Source organism: Apium graveolens, chromosome 10, assembly GCF_009905375.1.
Source record: "Apium graveolens cultivar Ventura chromosome 10, ASM990537v1, whole genome shotgun sequence".
Classification (NCBI taxonomy): domain Eukaryota; kingdom Viridiplantae; phylum Streptophyta; class Magnoliopsida; order Apiales; family Apiaceae; genus Apium; species Apium graveolens.
The window spans coordinates 7,013,618-7,031,957 of NC_133656.1; the positions used below are offsets into that span (position 1 = coordinate 7,013,618).

The following is an 18,340-nucleotide window of genomic DNA, read 5'->3' on the forward strand; positions in this document are numbered from 1 at the left end:
CCCTGTGTTCCATGGAAGAAGCAAACATATAGATATAAGGTTTCATTTTATCAGGGAATGTGTAGAAAAGGGAGACATTCTGGTTAAACATGTCCGTACGGATGAGCAACGAGCAGACTCTCTCACGAAGGCCCTTACCACTGCTAAGTTCGAGAGAATGAGGATATTGCTGGGTGTTGATGAAGGAACATAGGTGAATTTAGATTAAGGGAGAGCTTGTTGGGCTTTTAATCTAAATTTGTGAACTTAAATTTGTTAGTTTGTTTTATTTCTTTTGGGCTGATTTGCAGGGCTGTGTCCAGAAGATAGAATCAGTCAAGTTAGTCGTGGAGTTCTTTTAGGAGTCAGTTTATGTTAACGTTTGAATGAGTTATTTTAGGAGTCAGTTTATGTTAACGTTTGAATAAGAGTAGTTTTAAGATCAGTTATCAGGAAGTTCTATTTTCTAGCTTGTAGTTGTTTCCCTGCATTCAGTTTATATGTAATGTTTGCCGGCATTAATAATAACATATACCTGGCGTACAATTTGTTTTCCTCGGTTACTTAAACCTACAAGTTTAAAATAGTTTGATTAGTTATCTTCCAACAGTTTTCAGGTCTTGCACCATGGCTCTCGCTTTCTGTTTAGATATGATGCTTTATGGTTATCCCAATGATTCAACCATCCCTTTATTAGTTTGATCATGTTATTGCAATTAAGCATATTTACGTCTCCTGCCGCTTCTTGTAACTATATAGTTGTAAACCTCTTGCAAGTGAATGAACTTGTTATCTCATTTTTTTTCCCTTTTGTTCCGGATATTTATCAATATACATAAAATATTTTCCTTTGTTTCGGGTATATGTATCAATATAGATGAAGACGGTCCAGAATGTTGACATGACAATGTTAACTAATCAACTTATCGAAAAACTTAAGTAGTTAGGCAAAGATCAACAACATTTTATAGTCTTCAAGACTCCCTCAATTGAACAAACTGACAACATAAACCAAACAACATCCAAATATACCATCAAACACACAACATAGAGTTAAGATATCAATAATATAACATCACTGCAAAAGTTAAAGTTTATATCTTGGAGTTTTATATTTTTATTTCAAGAGTTTATTTTTTATCGTCGCAATGTTCGACTCTGGCCCATCCCGAGAATTATTAGAACATATACTTATTCGTAAGACTGTGTGGCCTATTTGCGAAAAAAATGCATAAAACTTGCACTACTGGATTGGATTGTGTTGGGGTCCAGGCAGGACTCTAAAAATTAAGGATTCAAAGTTTTAATTTTATATTTTGTGTTAGCTAGCATCTTGTTTCAGTCTAGGCAAAAGTAATGTTTAAAATACTTGAATATAGCACCGTGTTTTAAGCAAAACGAAGGCTACATATACCGTCCATAAGTTTTAGTTAAAAGTCATTTTAGTCTTTAATTTATGGCATCTTCTATACCTTTGCTTTTTTCAAATCTCCTAATTACATGCAATGTACTTCCTGTCAAGCATGCTGAAACACAATTTCATGATTCCCCCTATTCCTTGATTGTGTTATCCATCACCTTCCTATTCCATCTGTAGAACTCACCTTACAAACATTCCATCGAATTCTGCGTTGCTGATCTCGTTTTGGTTGGAAGAGGAAATTAAGGAAAATGAAAAACACGAGAAGCGGAAAAAGTGTTGGGCATTTAGATAATTCAACAAGTGAAGAAATCATAGGGTACTCGTTTCGAATAAGTAGCAGCACTTCCAGTGCTAGTTTTGACATGACTACGATCACACCTCAAGGTGATCTACCCTCCCAACAGCCTGCTTCATCACCCATTGCGAAATCACCGTGGTCCTTGCAGCAGGTTTCCTCTGTCAACTTTAATAATGACGACAATTATACTTACACGGGCCTCATGGGCTCACTCATACGTGAAGAAGGCCACATTTATTCATTAGCGGCCTCTGGTGATTTGTTGTACACGGGATCTGACAGCAAGAACATTCGAGTCTGGAAGAACCAGAAGGAGTTTTCTGGATTTAAATCCAACAGTGGGTTGGTCAAGGCCATTGTAATAGCTGGTGAAAAGATTTTTACGGGTCACCAAGATGGTAAAATCAGACTCTGGAAGGTCTCCGCCAAGAATCCCAGCATTCATAAACGAATTGGAACTTTACCCACGTTTAAATCCTTTTTTAAGAACTCTATAAATCCTACAAGCTACGCAGAAGTCAAGAGAAACCGTAATGGTGTTTGGATTAGACACTTTGACGCAATTTCTTGTCTTAGCTTGAATGAAGACAAAACACTTTTGTACTCGTCTTCGTGGGACAAAACATTTAAAGTTTGGAGGGTATCAAATTCAAAGTGTCTCGAATCTGTCAACGCACATGATGATGCAGTGAATGCTGTTGCAGCTGCTGGATTTGATGGTCTAGTTTTCACGGGTTCAGCTGATGGAACAGTAAAAGCATGGCGACGTGAAATGCAAGGAAAAGATACAAAGCATTTCTTTTCGCAGACGTTGCTGAAACAGGAATGTGCTGTTACAGCAGTAGTTGTTGACCCCACGTCATTATTTGTGTACTGTGGATCATCCAATGGTGTTGTTAATTTTTGGGAACGAGAAAAGTTATTGCAACTTGGGGGAGTGTTGAGAGGTCACAAGCTTGCAGTTTTGTGTTTGGCAGCTGCGGGGAATTTAGTGATAAGTGGATCAGCTGATATGAACATATGCGTATGGAGGAGAGATGATAGTGATCACAAATGCTTGTCATTGTTGGGGGGGCATACAGGGCCTGTCAAGTGCCTGGCAGTGGAAACTGACAAGGAAACTACTAGTAGCGGTGATAAAAGATGGGTTGTTTATAGTGGGAGTCTGGACAAGTCTGTAAAGATATGGAGGGTATCTCCTGAGATGGATCCAATGCCAACTTTCCGCCAGTCGGAGACCTTTTGTATGCCGCAATCCATTCGATCGGTTCAGAGCATTGGCACCCGTAGCAGGAATTTTAGCCAGAGACAGCAATACTAGATCCCCCATTAACAAAATTTGAATACATTATACAGGGAAATTTGTAATAGTTTATGAAATGCTTATTAACCTTTTGCCTCTTCAAGTAATAGCATTTGTACCCATAAACCCCCATGGAAAGCGGTCATACCCTTTAATTCCCGAGGTATGCTATGTAATACCCTGTAACCCATTTTACCGTTACAGAGAAAATTACGGTATAAATCGGAGGGGCAAAAAAGACATTTGACCTTCTAATTTGTACCATTATAAGGGTCATTAGGTATATTTGAAAAAATTTTAAGGGCCAAAAGGTATGCCTCAACATATTTCGGGGGCTAACAGTTATGTTTCAATTATTTTCTGAATTACTTTAAGCAAATGGCTTAGGTTATAGAGCAGTTTCATTAGTGCCAAGAAAGTCATAGTTGCCTCTCATATTCAAATCGAAGTTTATAGAACCCTCTGCAACCTTAATTTTATTAGAAATATGGGATCAGACATCGGTTCAGAACCGATGTTAAAAAAAAACTGAACCGATGTCTTCGCGTGTGATGTTAAATGTCAGCAGCCTTTAACATCGGTTCACAGCCGATGTCTATTACAGTGCTATACATCGGTTTTAAGAATAATTCCGATGTCTTTACAACAAATTTCAGCTTATATTACAGTATTTCTAGGTGAATATGAGTATATTATGGGGTAATTATCCATTAAAACATGAAACCTACAAGCTCTAAAAGATATTTTTTTTAAAATCTTTCAAACAAACCGATGTGAAAGTCTAGATGAGACATCGGTTATGTTGTCTGACCGATATGAAATGCTCCATCAGACATCGGGTACTTTTATCAACCGATGTAAAATACTGGGTTAGACATCGGTTTCTTTTATTTGGTGATGTTAAATCCTTTTGTTTAACATCAGTTTTTTTTCTAACCGATGTTTAATTTTTAATTTTGTAAAATTTAAGACATCAGCTATTGAAAATTCGATGTTATTTGGCTTAAAATACATTGATTTTTTTACAGGACCGATGTCAAATGACTATTTGACATTGGTTTTTGTAGTTCTTTTTCTTTTAATATTGTTTCACCTGATGACTATGTACCTAAAATATTTAACAAGACATAAAATTCCCAAAAACAGGACATAAAACCCCCAAAAAGAAACAAACATAAAACTCCCCAGAAACATAAAACATTTGCATGCACAAAGAAGATAAACAGGATATTAAACGTAAAAATGAGGGAGATAAACCGTAAAGAAGAATATACCTCCAGATGCTCTTCAATGTTCTAAAACCTCAATGGTCCAAAACCTCAATGCTCCAACCTCCAGATGCTCCAAAGCGTCTACCTCCAGATGCTCCAACCTCCAGATGCTCAATTTCAAGTTTAATTTGCTCTAATTTGATGCTCCAAATCTTGAATTAGAATTGGGGCTAAAATTAGGGTTCCGGCGAAAAGAGAGAAGAGACGGTGAGAAGATGAGAGATGAGAGATGAGATGAGAGGTAAGAAGACTAAGAGAGAAGTAGGGGAGAGATGAGAGAGATATGAGAGGTGAGAGAGACGAGAGAGATGAGGGTCGGGGGAGAGATGAGGGTTGCGGGAGTTATTTTGGAAAAGGGGGGAATAAGGTTAGTGAAATTTTTGTTAAAATTAAAGGGGGGAAGTGTACTGAAACCGGGGGGAAGAAAAGACAAGTAATTTTTATTTTTTTTAAAAAGGCCATAGACAACGGTTAACAAAATCAACCGATGTCAAAGTTAAAAACATATTTGTGACCTTTTTAATTTCTGAACATAGACAACGGCTACTAAGTGAAACCAATGTCAGTATTTGTATTCAAGATCGCTTTTTATAAAACCGATGTTAAACTGCATTTTAACATCGGGTGCATTACATGCAGATGTTCTAAGCACCGATGTCGTATCTACTATTTCTAGCAGTGTAATCTTGACATCGTTCTTTTCTGCAACTAAAGATTTGTAAGACCATCACATTTGAATTATGTTCAAACCCATTTTTGAGTTCTGCTCTTATGGAGACTCATCTCCGGCTGTCTAGATTAACAAATCAAACTAAATAGGGTATCTGAACTTTGTTTCACTAGTTTGTCTTTCTTTGTTCTTTAAGCAAGGGTAGCTTTAGTAGATTGGAGTAGTTAAATAACAATACAACTCCAAAAATTTGAGTTCTTTAAGCACATACCCTAGTTCATTGTTCACTTATAGTGGCAGTCATTTTAGTTATTGCGACATGCATATTGTAGTGTATAAAGAAATCCCCTAGACATAATGAAGCAAGAATCACCAGAGAAAGCTCCAGAAAAGAGATCCTTTTGTATTTAATGGATGTTTATATGTTTATTTTTCTGGTTAACACTACAAGAAAAACTTCAATAGACAACGGTTACGCACTGATATGAAAAATGCAAAAAACCGATGTCTTCGTGGGAAATTTAGAGCTGTGATAGTACTAGTGATGAGGTAATTGTAAAATTGGATTACAGTTGTTTGATGTGAAATTAAAATCGTTTATATATTTGTAGGAGTAACTAGGTTTAGGTCTTGTGAAATGACAAGGTTTTTGCTAGGTCATTTTATAATTTGTGGTACCACACTAGTAAAGTGTAATCCCTGCAACAAGATTAGTACAAATTAGACGAGTAAAATGTAAGCTTCTGATGTTTTAAGCTTGTTCAACTTATATTCCATCTTATAAGTACTAGAATGTGACCTGCAAGGCAAGCTAATTGAATGAATACTCGTTGTGAATGGCTCTGACATATGCCACTCGTTGAGCTTCCGAAAATATTCTTATATTTCCACTCAGATGCATCATTAGCTTATTATCACCGATGGTTATCATCTGGCAAGTTTTACATTCCCATTGCTAAATATTTTTTACGTTTTTTCTTATTGTTATTGAGTTTAATTAGTTAGAAAAAAGTAGCATCAGAATGTAAGTTTAGAGGTGGTTTGAGAGGAAAAAAATAATGATGCTTGATGAATTAATATAATGATAACATAGTTGTTATCCTGAACTTTGATCATATTTTCTGTGATAGTGAAATATGCATAACACTTGTCTGGTACATACAACTTAATTTGTTATCGTAGAAGAAATTGTGCCTTTTGGTAATAGCTAAGTCTGCAATATCTTAAAATTACCTGGAGTAATAGCTAAGTCTGGAAGCAGATTATAGGCTTAAACACATAGATTATATTAATTAACATTTGGTAAAAAAAGCCTCATAACGTTGTAATGAACCGAAAGACGTTGATGCGAAAAATAGCCAATCTTGGATCGGCCAAAATACAATTCATTCCAACTGCAGATTTTGACCCACTGGTATAGAGCTCCTGAGGTACTAACATTACTCCACAGCAGGGGACATGTGATTTGTTGGTTGTATATTTGATGTATTTCTATTTGACATTCTTCATTTCTTCATATCACTACAAGAAAACAAGACAAAACCAACCGTCAAAAATGGTCGGTTAAAAGGCAACACGGTCGGTTAAAATAGTCATAACCGACCACAGGGCATGGTCGGTTTTAGCCTGGTCAATTATGACTTTTGGTCGGGTTTAATCCTCATAACCAACCAACATAGTGGTCGGTTAAGTGCCTGGGCATTTTATTCAACATGTGTTGCCACGTCACTTAGTCATAACCGACCGTAGGTAGTCGATTATGTCTATTTTCAAAAAGTTGACTGGAACTCATAACCGACCGTGGTCAAAGTGTGCACATCGGTCGGTTTTATTTCAGAAGCTAACTTAAATGTCATAACCGACCGTCCTAAAACCGACCACCCTCTAAAGGGTCGGTTTTATGAAGAAGGTGGTCGGTTATGTCCCTTGACGGTCGGTGATAAGTGGCATTTTATACCACTTAGAGCATCTCACAACGGCTTGAATTGGTATCTTGAACTTGAGTATTTTATGTATTTGACGCGTTTTTCTAGTATTTTTGCATTTCAGGGTATAACTTTCTTAGATAGGGTGTTTTCATCGAATAAAGCCTAAAGAAGTGCTTGGAATCAGTCCCGGGTTGATGTGCGAATAATTCAGCAAAAATAGAAGCATAAATACGAATTTTCCAGAAGTGATGCAGGCACCCGCCTGATGGGAGCAGGCGCCCTCCTGAAAGAAGTAGGCGGCCGCCTGGGTGAGGATTTTCAGAATCTGGATTTAATAATTCTATTATGATTGGGCTTCTATTAGCGCTGGTTCTCTTGGGTTATTATATAAACCTTTTGGGAAGACGTTTTCTGAAGAGAAGATAATCGAGAGAGAAGGCAAGAAGATCGAGAAGACCATTTTAGCACGCAACAACGAAGAAGAGGAATCATACGTTTATCTTGTGATTCTTTTAATTCGTTGTAACAATGGATGCTCGTTTTCTTTATGCTTTGAACCTTAATACTCTTATGACGTACTTCATTATTTATTAAGTATTTTTATTAGTTTATATCGTTGTGTTATTATCATGCTTTCATATGAACCCATGGTGACGATGAGTTCTATTATGGGCTAATCGTGATCATGGGATCATAACGGATTTACTATGGATTTCTTTAGTTAATTGTTTAATACCTTGGTATGTGGTGATTGTATAATATCTAGCATAGGTCGTGCTTATTCATCTTATGTGCATCGCGAACATGTAAGATAGCCTGTTAATCTCTTGTGAAGCGACAGTGAATCTTGAGATTTAGAACTTGTCATGCTAGCATAGGTTCGTGTATTGTATGCATGATTAGTGGATAACTCTAACCGTTTTACTTGCCCTGTGTAATCATCATGAATAACTTGCGCTTAAATCGTTATGTTGTCAAATTCTGTAGACATATAGGGTCTCAACATAATTGTTGCCTATTCAATTGTGGATGCTTGGTAGAATGGTATTCGTACAATGAAAGTTGGCGTTTATCAGTTTCGTGTTGCTCGATTAATATCATCACCATTACATGCTAAGGGTAATAACAATGACTATTGAATGAAGTGGTAATGAAGTTATGATCTCATGTATGTTTAATATTGTTAAGTCAAGTGTTTAATTCTCGTAGTTAATCAACCTTAATTGTTATTGTTTTGACATTAAAGAATAATCATACATTGGTGAGTAAGTGTTAATTAAATATAATTAATCAGAGTCTATGTGGGAATGAACTAGAAATAATTCTATATTACTTTCAAACGCGTATACTTGCGTGAATTATTTAGCGCATGCTTTGTGCCTAACAAGTTTTTGGTGCTGCTGTCGGGGACTCGGTGTTAATTTTTTTAGTTTTTATACTTGTCATCAGTGGTCATTAGGATTCATTGATTAGGACTTGTTACTTACTGCTTCCGGTTGTGTTCAGGTACTCTAGCGAGCGTTTATGCAAACACGTTCTCGCACTCGCAAGAGGAATCTGGATAAAGATGAGGAGACATATACAACTCTTGACTTTCCGGAGAAGATAGTTTTTGAAGATTCGGATAAAGAGAGTGAAAAGAAAGAACCTGAAATAATAGGTGATCGTATAGTTCAATCTGATCCAGCTCTTATGGACTTTTCTCGGCCTAAAATTGATGACATTCAGTCAAGCATCATTCATCTGGCTATTCAGGCCAATTCTTTTGAAATCAAGTCGGGCACTATTCAGATGGTGCAGAATTCTGTTTCTTTCGGAGGTGCTGCGATTAAAGATACCAACATGCATATCAGGAATTTTGTCGAGATCTGTAGTACTTTCAAATATAATTGTGTTACTGATGATGCTATCAAACTGAGGCTTTTCCCATTCTCTCTGAGGGATAAAGCTAAGGACTGATTACATTCTTTACCAGCTGGGTCCATCACTACTTGGGAAGATCCACTACACCATATATGACCTCTAGCAACACCCAAAAAAAGTGTAAAATTGGCCAAAAAATGTAACCTAAAGCAAAAACTTGGGCTATGGTTACACTTTTTGAAAATTTAGCGGTGTTGGATTTGCTCGTGCTACAATAGGGGTCTATGGCAACAGATTTTGAACCTTTGGTAACATAGTTGAAAATGTAACAATAGACCCCATATGGTTACACTTTCAGTATCTATGGTTACAAAAGGCAGGTGTAACCATAGTTCTATTGTAACACCCATAAAGATCTGGTAACATCAAAAAATATGTCCCAATAAACTCTTTAACAACATCATATTTTCTATTGTAACACCTGATGATAAAATAGTTCAATCTTTTGGTAGCATCTTTATATCTTATTGTAACATTTCTTTTTTAACATTCTGTATTTATTGTAACATTTTTTCATATTTTTACCAACATAAAAATATCTATTAATTACACTTGTAACACTAAAAATTTAAATACATATTTAAATTAAAAACTCTAACTAAAGTTCAAATACAAAAGAATAATACAAAGTTTTAAGTCAACTAAAATAAACAAATTTTACAAATTCATCCAAAAAACCACAACTTTTGACCACATTTCTAACTAAACAAAAATAATCTTAAGTTCTAACGTCAAATTTATCTTCCAACAATTTTATGCCTTGTCACAAATAATTCATGTGCTTCCGCTTGTGCTTTATGCAGCTCCACTGTGAGGGGCTCAACTGATTTGATTGAAGAAAAGGAATAATCAAATCAAAATGGGCTAACAACCCGACTACAAAAGTGTATGGGAAAGTTGTCTGGGGCTGAAGGAGGAACCGTAGTGGTGTTAAAGGTCTATAATGGAAAAAAAGGAAAATGTGAGCATCAATAATGAGAACGTAATTTTAACATAAAGTCGCAAATAATAGAATTATCACTATTTAAAATTCATTATAATTACAAGATACAGAGCTTAAAATCAGCCACTATATGCAGCCTTTTTAGAAATATGCAGAAGCATATATAGCTGCAACACATTGTCCTCAAACTAGATATTAGAAATTAAAAAGGAAAAGAATAGACCTCAACAGAATATGATACATCAACAAAATTCTCTTTCTCAGTTGGTCTTATGATGTCCTTAATTTGATGACCTACAGAAGACTTTAAAATTAGAACATTATATGACAATTCAGTAAACCACATATAGACCGAAAAAGAAAGCTTATTAAATGCGTAAATATATCAGTTGAAGTACACCCCAATTTTAATTTGAAAGAATTATATGTGTAGAGTACCGTTTACTAAGATAAAGTGTAAGGTCTCCCCAAACATGTAATTTCTACTCAGGAGGTCACTCGTCAAATTTGCATGACAAATTTAGTATCACAAAGACACGAAGTAGACAAATAATCCTTTAGCATATAGTTGAAGAGAAACAACAGCCTGCAATTCTGAAAAAATAATCTTTTCCTATATAAATAGAGTAAAGTCACATCCTTAAACAATCACATAAGACATCGAGTATACTAGATCCGGAAAACATGTAGAAAACGTTTGCTGATTGTAAGGAAGAAAGTTTAGGACCCTAATTTAAAAAGCAAAGGAGTTGCAATAGTATCCACACCTTAGAAAGAGAATGGCATCTCCACATACGAGCTTCTTCTTATTGGCATCTCCACGGAGAGGGTGGTTCATGGAAGAAGGAACATCTATCTTACTTCCTTTAAGCATTTCTTGAATGTGGAACACTTAACATATATCAATGCCTTCCATTCTGAAGAACCTGATACCCTGGAAACTTCGAATGAGCATCACTATGAATATTATTGCATTTGAGTATCTATTTATAAGTCATGCTACAGAGAATATTTAATTAAGCCATTATATAAACCACGAGTTACGTTTCTGCTATGTAATTATCCATATGGAAAGTTGGCATCTAGAAACTGGAGTGTCTATAGTTTACATATTATGTAGCATTTGTGGCGTGGCAAATTTGCAGCTTGATTGTAGTCAATCAACCAAGTTCCAGTAGTTATACAATTCAATTATTCGCTTGATTTAGTTTCTCTCCTTGGTGATCATAAAAAGGGACAAATTAGCAACATTGTGCATCACGGATCTTAGTCATGGCGGTGCAACAATAATTTATCCTCAAAAGTAAATCATGGCGGTGCAACAATAGTATATTAGATTTTAAGTATATTTATTAGCTTCTATACATTAAATCTATTCGGGTGCTGCACTCTAAAAAAATGTTTCAAAAATTTAAACAAATGAACCATAAATAATAAATTGATTTACCAGTCCATGCCAGTTAGGTGTAATGCTTCTGAAAGGCTGGAGATCTCCTTGTATGTTGCAATAAAAGCGCATATCTCTTTTTTCAGTCTATGTTTAAGGTCCGCAATATATGGTCCTATGGAAGGAAAATAGATAATGCTTAGTGGTTCTCATGAAAGAGAATATTTAAACTATAATTGATCAATGCACCAAGTTATTTTGCACTACTTCTAAACAAACCAAAAAAATATCATAGAACACAGCAGGCAGTCAATTCATACAGAACAGGCCTCTTAACTTTTAAAGCATACACAACAGAGTACGGATGATGTGTAAATTGTAATACAATACTTGTTATGCAGTTACTAATTTACCTACACCAACACAATTTAATTGATATTATAAATGATAACAATACAAAGTAGTTGCCTAAAATTTAAAATCGATTATAAAATACCTTTAATCTTAAATTTTACACTTGAACAAATTAAATTCCATAATAACCTTACCTTTATTTTGGGGTACCACAAGTATATATAAAAGAACAGCTTTGCTTCACCTTTCTCTGTTACGTAAAAGAGAACAAGCCTGTGTGGTAAAGTATAGATCCCTACATGAAATTGGATATAAAATAAGTGGAGAATATCAAAATAAGATTTTACTTCAACTACCTTTTTCATCAGCCATGTGAAGAAAACCCTGAATTCTTAAAGCCCTTCAATAATATATCATCCCTCTTATTGTAAAAATCACATATGTTAGTAAGAGAAAATGAACATATTAGTTACTGATGAATGACATATAAAATACTTATTCTACAGAGCGTCTGCCCTCTTAAGGAGAAGTTATGCAATTGGGAAACAAAAAATGGCAAATAAAACAGTACCATGGTAATACATTTAGAAGTAAATACAGACAACAGTTTTGTTGTGAAACCTAACTCAACTAAAAACACATTTAAAAGCATACATCTTTTATCTTCTCAAGGATTTCATCAAGTTTGTCAAGACTAATCAAGAAACTAGGCAAAATATACATTATGGAAAAAGTTTCTATCTCCTGAATTGTGAAATAAAATTTACTAATACAAAAGAAAAATGTGCAAGTAACTCAAATTATTTACCTGCTTCTCTAGCTCCCTTGCCCTGGCTTCTTCTTCTTCACGTTTTTGTTGTGCACGGCGAAGCTGTAGCTCATATAGTCAAATATAACATCCATAGATAGTGATAGTTTGGTTACTATTTTAACAAAAAAAATTAATTTCCTTTACAGAGAAGATATAGGGTCACCTTATCTATAACAATCTCATTTTCTGCATTCAAACCTTACAACCGAACTGGGAAGAAACCCGACTGAGAAGAAACCTTTACTACAACTGTTATAAAACCCCAAATCCCTAATTCAAATCCTAATTGAAGCCACGAACATATTGCAATATACTGCCATTCCGATTAAACTATCTGATTTGTTGAACACGAATTGAGAGAGAGAGAGAGAGATAGAGAGAGAGAGAGTCATGAACCTGTTTAAAAAGTTCCAAATGCCGAACCCTTTTGTGAAGAAAGACCCAATTTCTACAAACCTTAATTACTAGAACCCTAAATACAATCTCCAAGCTCTGACGAGAAGCCTAATTTCCCTAATTTAGAACACCCTAATTTCCCATTCTTGAACACATTTGAAAGCATTTTTTTCCCCCGATTGAGAGTGTTTCATTTAAGTGTTTGATATTTTTAAGCGTATAGAGTGCAGAAGTGAGTGATTTAGTATTTTATTTTATTTTACAAAATGAAATGAGCGGGTAAAATTTTCTTGTTTGGGCCGCTTAAAATTTGGCCAAAAATTGGCCCGCTTAACAAGCCCGCCTAAATTTTAGCCCTGTTGTAACACTAATTGTAGTATTAATACTAACACTATTTTTTGTGTTACAATAGGAATTTTATCATGTTTATGGTAACATCTACTATTCTATATTGTAACATAAAAATAAAATGTTACCTCAGATCAAATTTTAGTGATTTAAGGTAACATTTTTGCTTGTAACACCAAAAAAAGTGTTGGTAAAGGCCATATATGATGTAGTGATCTTGCGCAAAAGTTTCTGGTGAAGTTCTATCCAATGGACAAGACTGCAGCTATGAGGAGTGCTCTTACTCAGTTTGCGCAGCAACAAGGAGAATCTATGTGCGAAGCTTGAGAGCGCTACAAGGAGATGTTGAGAAAGTGTCCACATCATGGTATGTCTGACTGGATGATGATCACTGGTTTCTACAATGGTTTGAGGGCCCAATCTCGGCCCATGCTCGATGCAGCTTCTGGAGGCGCCTTGTGGGCCAAAAGCTATACTGAGGCCTATAATCTCATTGAAACTATGGCTGCAAACAAGTATCAAAACCCAACTCAAAGGATGATGCCTGAGAAGGTAGCAGGTATTCTGGAAGTTGATGCAACTGCAGCTATTGTAGCGCAGCTTCAGGCGCTGTCTATGAAGGTCGATTCTTTAGCCAACTATGGAGTAAATCAAATAGCTAGTGTCTGTTGCAGGCTCTCATGTTATCGATCAATGTTCACTTGTTAATGAATCTGTTCAGTATGTGAACAATTTTCAGAGACCGCAGCAGCCTGTGCCCGCCACTTATCATCCTAATAACAGAAATCATCCCAATTTCAGCTGGAGCAATAATCAGAATGTTGTTCAGCAACCATATCAGCAAGCTGCAAGTAAACCGTTTAATCCACTTGAATTCCAGCAACCTCAGCAATTTGCTCAAAGGTAATGTTAGGTCACACAACACTGTAGAATGGGGTTGAATACAGTGTAGAATACAATCAAATCGATTTCGAACACAAGTAAAAGTAAACAGATATATTCGATATAATAAACTCTGTTACAATGGAACTGTTCTCTCTCAGTGATGAACAAATATCACGAGAGCTGCTAGGTTACAATGTATGATCTTCTCGATAATGATAACACATATAGTGTAAACCTATGTCTGTGTTTATATAGTACACAGTTACAAGATAAGTTCTAATTGATATGGAATATAATTATGTCTCCTAAAATATATCAATCAGATATCTTATACAATTCTTTAAGTCCTCTAACTCTTTCCATGCATATCTTCTTTTTGTATTAGTCTCGATATTCTTTCCTGTAAATCAGCTTCCTTCCATAATTGTTAGTCCTCCAGTACTTAAGTTCTGATATCCATCTTCTGATAATATCTTTTGATAATCTAAGTCCTGATATCCTTAACTTCTGACTTCCAGTAAGTACTGATTCCAGTAAGTACTGATATTTCCTGTTTGTTAAGATCTGAAAACTAAACATGAAACATATTAGACATGACATCTCAAATATATCTAACAATCTCCCCCAACTTGTAAATTGTGCAAAATATACAAGTTAATAGATTTGATGATATCAAAAACATTTAAGTTTAAATGCAATAAGAGTTTAATAAGACTATTAACTACAACTTACGATCCTTTCAGCTTTACCAACTTCACTAGATCAATCTGAATCCATAATGATTCTTAACAAAATCTCTTACCAGCTTGTCTTCAGCTTTCCTCAGAATTTCAACTAACTGTGCTTTGACCTGCATTAGTTCTTCATCTTTACTATCACCAATCTGATAAATGACAGTTCTGAGAGATGGAATTGATGTTCTTTCAAGTCCATCACCAAGTCTGATAACTCTAGGATGTGAAGAGTTTTCATTATAATATAAGCATTTTCCTGTCAGAATAACTTCCACCTTAGCAGAATTCTTCAGCATAGGAATTTTTCATTCATCATCTTCAGTAATCATTGGTATATACTGAGAAGTCTTTGTACCAGATATTCTGAATAGATCTCTTATAGCCTTCAAAATGTAGTCTGACCATCTTCTTGTAACATCAGATTTTACTTTCAGAAGATAGTGGATATGTTAAAGTTCTCTGACAGACTTTTTTAGCACATCAGTATCAGCTAGCCTATAAGTTAATCCATCATAGAGAAATAAAATCAATTTCTCCTTTAGATTTTCCTTATCATGAGCATCTATCACGATTTGAGCAGACAACACCTTGTCAAGGTGCTTTTGTTTGATTTGTTCATATGGGTTATCTGTCCACATGAAAGGATCTCTTAGAGTAACTTCTACTCATGTTTATATTTTCTCTTCATCAGAACCTAATCCAGCTTTATCTCTAGGTTGCTTGGATCTCAATCCAAATGTTGCAAGCTGATTCATCAAGAGATTGGATTTTGGTTCAACTGGAGTAACTTTCTTCCATAATAGCTTCTTCTTATCAGCAATTGCCATCTTTTCCAAATTAACTTGATCAGAATTTGCTGTTTCTTCTGTAGCTTGTTGTTCTTCATTCTGAACAACTTGAGCAGTGTCAGAGGTTGTTTTAGATTCTTCAATTATCTTTTTTTTCTTCAGAATTTGAACAGTTTCATCTTCTATCAAATCATCATCATAATTGTAGTTTGATAGACTGAAATGGAAGAACTTATCTTTTTCTCAATTTTTAAAGGTTCACCAACCTTTTCTTTCCCTTTTAACTTAAGATCTCTCTCAGTTTGTGATCTAGTCTTGAACTTTGAAGTCTCAGAATTTGACTTTACCCTGATCATAATGCCTTTTTCCTTAGTCCTTGGAGGTTTCTTTGCATCAGAAGCTTTAGACTTAAGATTTGTCTTCTCAGCAGCAAATCTAGCTTTTTCCTTCTTGAAAGTTTCCAAATCTATTCCTGGATTTTGTTTCAAAAATAATCTTCTTGCTATCTCCTCATCAAGTGTCTGGATTTTAGGATTTTTGTAATAAACAGTAGTCTGCTTCCCCTTTAGCTTCAGAGTTTGTAAAAACTTCTGAGAGTCTTTAGATCCTGACTGAATCAGAATATCAGAACTTGACATCAAACTTTGTTTATCAGAACTTGACTTCAGTCTTTTAGCTAACACAGCATCAGAACTTGACTTGTTTTGTGTAGAAGATTTTCCTTGACCTCTACTCTTATCAGAGTTTCCTTGGTCATCACTTTTATCATCCTTTTTCTTCAGTATTTCAGTAGGTGAGCATTTGGACTTAACTACCTTCTTTCCCTTTTTGGCATCATCAGGAAGTAAGAGAGAAAGAAGAAGTTCAACTGAAGATTGGATTTCTTCCAATTGAGCTTTCTGAGAAACATGGTTAGCCAGGACCTCATCAATTTGGGCACGTTGCTTCTCTTGAATCTTCTCAATGGATTCAATTTTCTCAAGAGTAGTTCTGATATATCTGTTCTTGTCAAGCTTAAGCTGTAGATCTAGCTTATTAGCATGTTCCTTTAGTGTATCAACCTTCTCAAGAGTAAAAGAATGTAGACCATGAAGATGTTTGGTAGATAGAGCAGTGATCTTGAGTTGTGTCTTTAAATCAGCATTTGTGAGCAACTCATTAGCTTTAGCAATATGCTCTGTCAGAATGTTAGAACTTGGAATGAAATCAGTGTCATTCCACTTCTTGCTCCACTCCACACCTCTGTGAGTATCCTTCCAAGGAATAGGTGCTTCCTTTTTAACAAATTTCTTCACCAATTCTTCCTTTCCTAGTATAGGAACTGGAGTCTCAGCAGAATCAATATCTTTAGAACTTGAGGAAGACTCATTATGTTCTGACAACATAACAGTGTGTGAAGCAACTAGAGATTCAGGAACAGCTTTATTTAAATTCCGAACATCAGAATTTATCTCCAGAGCTGGTGTGGTTGATGTAGATGTTATCTCAGCATTCAAAATTGGAAATTGAGTTGGAAATTGCTGAGCTTCTGTAGATGGAGCTTCCAGATAAAGAACATTTGGTATATTCAAATTATGAATATCTATTTCAGAATTTTCAATGTGTTCTTCAGCATCATCTGTAGCTTTAATAGGTGAGACATGAGGGGTTACAACTGTATCAGTAGCAGTTTCTTTGGCTTGAGCTGGAAGGGCTTCAATGATAATCGGTTCTTGTGAGATCAGAGATTCCTGATCCCCTTCCTCAGCTTCTTCAGTATCTTCTGATGGAGCTTTATCCAAATACCTCATAGCCTTCATTTTCTTCAATCTCCTTTCCAATGAAGGAGTTGCTTTAACAGCTTCAAAACTTACAGATTTCTTCTTCAAAGTATCAGAACTTTGAGCTGCAGTTTCTTTCTGAGAAGTAACATTCTCAGCTTCAACAATCACAGGTTCTGATGCATGAACCCGTGCTTCAATTGTTTCCTCAAAATAACAAAATTTCTTATTGACCATAATTGTAATCAAAACATTCATTCAAAGGATAAAGTTAAAAATAGATGAAGTAAAGATTAACAAATTGCAATTAAACATGCACAGTCACATAATTTGAGAAACAGAGACTAAATCTTGCAATTAAAGAAAATTTCATTAATATATCAAACGAGTACATTTCATGAAATTTATCGATTACATGCAAAAATTACAAGATAGTCCTATTCTAAGATTCTTAACATCAACAGCCTTAGTCCTAGTCTAAGAAGCCTGACAAAGCTGATGGTGAAGAGAAACGGATGGATGACAATTAATTCTTCTTCCTACTTTCAACAAAGATGTGATTTTACTGATGAATGATCAGTCATTTAAATAGCCAATGGAATACCAAAGGACGTGAGGACTGTTTAACTATTAAGAATAAAAATAATGATGCCTCGTCTCCCTAGACCGATGTGTAATAATAACAGTCAGTAAAAAGTTAAAGCAAGAGTTAATGAGCATGTAAAATAAACAATAATTACTGCGCACATACAGTTTTTCAAGACAAAAATGTTTATCACTAACCCAAAATGATTATGACTGTTTTTATCTTACCCAAATAAATTCGAATTTGATATGACTATTTCAGATTTTATCACAAATAAGTCAAGTAAAGAAAAATGCCACGTAAGCATCAAGGATTCCATCAGGATTTAATATCAGAACTTAACTTATATCAGATTTTAACAGTCATCAGAATATGGCTTCTGAACTCAAAAAGTGAATATCTTTTTCTGTGATTCTTCATACAAATACTGACTTGTTTTCTTCAGAGTTTAATCATCAGAACTTCCATCAGAACTTGTCCTCAGAATTTATGCAAATGACACTTAACTGTTTGTCAAAAACAACTTAATCACCAAAGTAATTTTCATCATTCA

At 35.1% G+C, this 18,340-nt stretch overlaps 1 protein-coding gene, 1 long non-coding RNA gene and 1 other non-coding gene across 10 annotated transcripts; 1 reads left to right on the top strand and 2 right to left on the bottom strand.

Moving 5' to 3' along the window:
- Window positions 1–1,481: 1,481 nt before the first annotated feature.
- LOC141693008 (protein JINGUBANG-like) lies at window positions 1,482–3,410 on the top strand. Its single transcript, XM_074497990.1, has one exon. It carries the CDS (start codon window positions 1,651–1,653, stop codon window positions 3,019–3,021), a length of 1,371 nt encoding a protein of 456 aa, XP_074354091.1. The 5' UTR covers window positions 1,482–1,650; the 3' UTR covers window positions 3,022–3,410.
- A 5,946-nt stretch (window positions 3,411–9,356) lies between these two features.
- LOC141693817 (uncharacterized) lies at window positions 9,357–12,912 on the bottom strand. 8 transcript variants are annotated; one of them, XR_012563284.1, is made up of 8 exons: window positions 12,687–12,912; window positions 12,454–12,539; window positions 12,288–12,350; window positions 11,674–11,774; window positions 11,186–11,300; window positions 10,506–10,672; window positions 9,962–10,032; window positions 9,357–9,733 (listed from the first exon to the last, which is right to left on the bottom strand). It is a non-coding gene; the product is annotated as an uncharacterized LOC141693817 (long non-coding RNA). The 8 variants fall into 8 exon arrangements; XR_012563283.1 differs by lacking the exon at window positions 12,454–12,539; XR_012563281.1 differs by having other exon boundaries at window positions 12,288–12,539.
- Window positions 12,913–13,298: 386 nt separating this feature from the next.
- LOC141694278 (small nucleolar RNA R71) lies at window positions 13,299–13,405 on the bottom strand. The gene has a single exon (XR_012563598.1). It is a non-coding gene; the product is annotated as a small nucleolar RNA R71 (small nucleolar RNA).
- Window positions 13,406–18,340: the final 4,935 nt, after the last annotated feature.

Coding starts and splice junctions, on each gene's coding strand:
- LOC141693008 (XM_074497990.1), top strand. CDS start 1,651: ATGAAAAACACGAGAAGCGGAAAAAGTGTTGGGCATTTAGATAATTCA.